The sequence below is a fragment of the Portunus trituberculatus genome, chromosome 38 (assembly GCF_017591435.1).
Source record: "Portunus trituberculatus isolate SZX2019 chromosome 38, ASM1759143v1, whole genome shotgun sequence".
In the NCBI taxonomy this organism is placed as follows: domain Eukaryota; kingdom Metazoa; phylum Arthropoda; class Malacostraca; order Decapoda; family Portunidae; genus Portunus; species Portunus trituberculatus.
Window position 1 is genome coordinate 25409548 of NC_059292.1, and position 4495 is coordinate 25414042.

Here is a 4495-nt window from a genome sequence, read left to right on the forward strand (position 1 = left end):
AGAACTTCCTCCGCATCGAACCTGAACTTTTCGGAGAGATGGTGGACCGGCTTACTCCAATCCTCGCCAAAAAACACACCAGAATGAGAGAGCCCCTGTCAGTGGGGTTGAAGTTGGCTGTCACCCTCCGACACCTGGCATCCGGCGATTCATATACGAGTCTGCAATACAGCTTCAGGGTCTCCAAAACCGCCATCTGTAGATTCGTACCTAAAGTCTGCCAGGCCATCATTGACATCTACAAACCTGAGGTGCTCAAGTGCCCAAGAACCCCAGAAGAATGGAATCAAGTTGCCGAAGGATACTCAAAGAGGTGGAACTATCACAAGTGTGGAGGTGCTCTGGATGGCAAGCATGTTCGACTGCAGAAGCCCTCGCATGCAGGATCACTGTTCTTCAATTACAAGAAGTTCCACAGCCTCGTCCTCATGGCCCTCGCAGATGCAAGCTCGCGTCCACCTCGCGCTAACTTCGTGCCCGCCTCGCGCTAACTTCGTGCCCACCTCGCACACACCTCGTTCCACCTCGCAACACGCCTCGTGACACCTCGCGCCCTGGTGGCACGAAGTAGCGCCACTGCGCGCCATGCTCGACGTCGTGCACATGGGCGCGCGGTGGCTCGCACAGGGGACGAGGCGTCACGAGGTGATGGCACGAGGTGGGCCCGAAGTCGCCATTGCGTACAACGTCGGGGGAAAATATTAAACTTTTTTAAATTGACGCGCCTTCGTGCGACCCTGCCTCGACTTCTCCGACTTTGTGGCACGCGTTCTGCACGAACTGGCGCGCTCTTGGACACGAGTTGGCTCGCACTGGGTACGCACTCACCTCGTGCCACGTCGTGCCCAAAAAGTGCGTGTGTGGCAACCCACCTTTAGATTGCTGATAAATTTGCAGTCTAACCAGAAAATTGATTGGACTTAAATGTGAAATACGAAAGAAAGGATGAAAAACGTGTGATAAAAGGAAATGTAACTAGGTAGTTGGCATGTCCTTTATTAAGAGTGATGAATTTTTACTGTCATTATTATTTTGTCTTACTGGAGTTTCCATGTGCGGATAGGCCTCTAAACACACACACACACACACACACACACACACACTCTCTCTCTCTCTCTCTCTCTCTCTCTCTCTCTCTCTCTCTCTCTCTGTGTGTGTGTTTGACCTTAGACATCTCATAATTATACTGTACATGTTAAAGAAAAAAAAAAAAAAATATATACGGACTAACAGGAACTTATCCTGATGATTCTAGGGAACTTGGAGACACGTCTGGCAGCACTGCAAGATATGAGATCCTTTGGGTGGGTGGAGCTTACATTTCATGATGCTTATGCACATTGCACCAAACTGTAAGGCCAGGCGCACATTAATACGAAGGGCAGAGCAGGGTAGACACAGGGTAGGGCGGGGCAGGACAGCACAGGGCAGCATTGGTGTGGTGCGCACATTGAGAAGCAGTCTGTCGTCCTGTGCGGTAGTGTTCATCATGGCAACAGAAAACCTAGAATATCCAAGTCGTATTTGCAGTTTTCATACAACAATAGCCTATCAACAGAAAACCTAATCTCCAAGTCGTATTTGCAATTTTCACACAGCAATATTCCATACTCCTCTGGTGATCAAATTAAATCATCACAAATATTCAATCCTCACCTCCAACAACATCCTGCACAGAGGAAAAGAAGTTCTTGGAGAGTGGCAGCTATCTCATCGAACGTCGATTTGCGTTTTTTTTTTTTTTTTTTGCTGTAGAATTCACTTTTAGGGTCTCAGACTCCCAGATGTGCTCTTTTTCCCTCACTAACTCCAAAATCTTCTTCTCTACATCGGCATCACATTTTCAAACCTTTCTTCGTGACGTCACAACGTAAACAAAGTCGCAAATCGACTGAACAAGATCAACATGTTGGTCTTATTTTGTGATAGGTTTTTCCAGTCGGAAACTCTACTGACTTACAATTTCAGTCCCATTGATACGTGTGAACCCGCCTTTACTCATGCAAGTTAACCACGGTGTCTTCACGCTTTCATGCTTTTCAACTGGTAAGCTCTATAATTCTTTCTCTGTTTTTTGTTTCCTTCTGAATAGGTACCTACAACCTGATAAGTTTCAAAATGGGTATCAAGGCTCCTATAGGAGCTAATTTGAATATATTTCCTGTTTTCCATTTCTTTCCAAGAATGAAATCATAAGTTTTTGTTTTTGAATATTATTAATCAATTAATTCTTTGTGCAAATGAATACATGAGCAGCGAGTCCAACACCGTCTCTGCTCTTATTACTCTTCTCACTAATTCAGTCACTGTTCTTACAGACTGGTCTTCTAACTCACTTTTCTTCCGCTTCTTGTTACTCCAACTTAATACTGCTTACTACTTACTGACTGACTCATGTTGGTTCAGTAACTCCTTGTATATGTCGTGATCCGATCTGTTGCACAAATGTTGCACCATTTTACATACTTCTCTGGCTACTGGTTATGGACACTCCAATCAAATTTTCATCCTTTACTTAAATCATTACTACTAATACATACACATCCAATACGTCTCCGACAATCAACACCCTTCAAGTATATATAAATACTACATATGAAAATGACTGCGAACTTCAAACACAAACAAACACGTAAATTTGCTCACCAAAGATTTTCGTTCTCTTCACTGGGCAATATATGATATATATTTGCGTTACAAAGATCTACTCAATTAGTTCAAATATAACACTCAATGAAATATATAGGCATTACAGCAATGTACTCATTAAACCTCATGTGCCGCTCATAAGTAATATATCTGCGTTACTGCGGCTTCCTCCTAAATTCACACATATCCGCATCACGGCGATTTACTCATAATACTCAAGAAATTGATACCAGAAATACATTATACAGACACGACACTTACTCGATACGGCGATGTTCTCATAGCACTCACAACACAACAGAACGACATGCCACGACCACAACAACTACTCCTTCTATAACCATTACGTAACCAATTATCAAAATATCAAATGTAGACACCCTATCGTTATTCCTCCGTCATTCTAATTTTAATTACTGAATTACTTGTTTTCAAGACTGCATTACAACTTCTAAACTCCACTTACTGTTACAAGATTCCGTCCCGCGGCCTCTCCCTGGGCCGCGGGAGATCTCCAGTCTTCCTCCCCTGCTATAATCTCTGCTGCTCTAATCAATATCCTTTTTTTTCTCTCTCTCCATATCCTTGCTTATGTACTCCAGGATCCCCCACGTACATGACCCGCCCATAGGCGTGTCCATATATATATAATCTTACCACTCAGAATCGAACAGGGGCGGAATCTTACCATTCAGAACAACAAGGCGGAGTTTGGGGTCAGAACAACAGGGGCGGAGTTTGTGGTACGAGGGGAAATACGATGGCCAGGTCAAGTGTAGTCCTTCCCCTCCTTCGCACACAGTGCCCAAATAAAACATATTTGTCTCCGTCACCCGCCCCACTCACGCGGTCAAAGTTTATTAACTTTTTCCTTGAGGCCCGTCTGCTTGAGCCTAACAACAACTTTGCTGGTTTATCTGTTTTCTCTATTACATATATTTCAATTCTTCTTTCTCCATCGTCATGTATGCAGTTATACCATACCACATATACAATATTTGTTACATCTAGATAACTCTACCTCATTACAGAACCTTCTCAATCTTGTTGGTCACATCACATAAGAGTCATAGTACTACAGCTCATAATACAAGATTAAACCATACAGAACGACTAGGCTTCACCTACTTGTGGCAGGGAGTAAGCTGGGACACGCATCCCTTGGGTGACACAACTCACGTTTAGTCCTCCCGAGATTTTTCCAGGTTCTTCCTGGCATAACACTTTACCATCACCTCATCACCACACCGCCACTAACATCTACACTGTTATTATCATGACTGTGAGAACTATAACACTTACCATCACGAATGAGCACTGCATACACTGTTTAGACTTTAGACTGAGAATGAGTTCCTGGTAACTTTTGAGAGATATTACTTCACGATGATCAAGAAATTCACGTGAATTTTGGTTAGCCTCAATTGATTTGCCACTGCAGTTTTAATGTGTGCGTGGAAAGGAGTACGTAGTTATAACAACCAACTTGTTCCTAGTAATAAGAATACAACATAGTGACTAGTCGATAGTCTATCTCGGTTATCTGATCAACAGGTACATGAAGGGGTGTTGCAGCAGAGTTGCTGTGAAGCAAGTGACAAGGCCATTGGTGAGTGACGAAAAGACTGATGTAGTATTGCAGGTGACAGAGAAATATTTCCCTATGGCCTATGTAGTACATTTACGAACATGCACTGTAGTCCCGATAAGCTTGATCATTCATAACTTGTCTGCACCATGGCCAGCGGGCCTCGGTCACCATATAAGACCAACTGGAACAAGTACGAGGATGCAATGAACGATGTGGTGCAGAAGGAGGTGTGTCGAGTGTTCCTGTGGCTTTATC

General features: G+C 43.6%; 1 protein-coding gene across 6 annotated transcripts in view; it reads left to right on the forward strand.

The window, feature by feature from the left end:
* Positions 1–954: 954 nt before the first annotated feature.
* Positions 955–4495, forward strand: part of LOC123515143 (protein O-mannosyl-transferase TMTC4-like) — a 68647-nt gene continuing 65106 nt past the window's right edge. For 2 of the 6 annotated variants that reach the window (XR_006677788.1, XM_045273612.1), the window contains exon 1: positions 1869–2046. Coding sequence is in view for 4 of the 6 variants with exons in the window: in XM_045273612.1 (XP_045129547.1) it covers positions 2001–2046 (46 nt within the window). In the remaining 2 variants the exon portion in view is untranslated. Of the gene's footprint in view, positions 980–1826; positions 2047–4203 lie in introns of those variants that run through there. The other 4 variants (XM_045273606.1, XM_045273611.1, XM_045273607.1 and 1 more) reach the window with 4 other exon arrangements.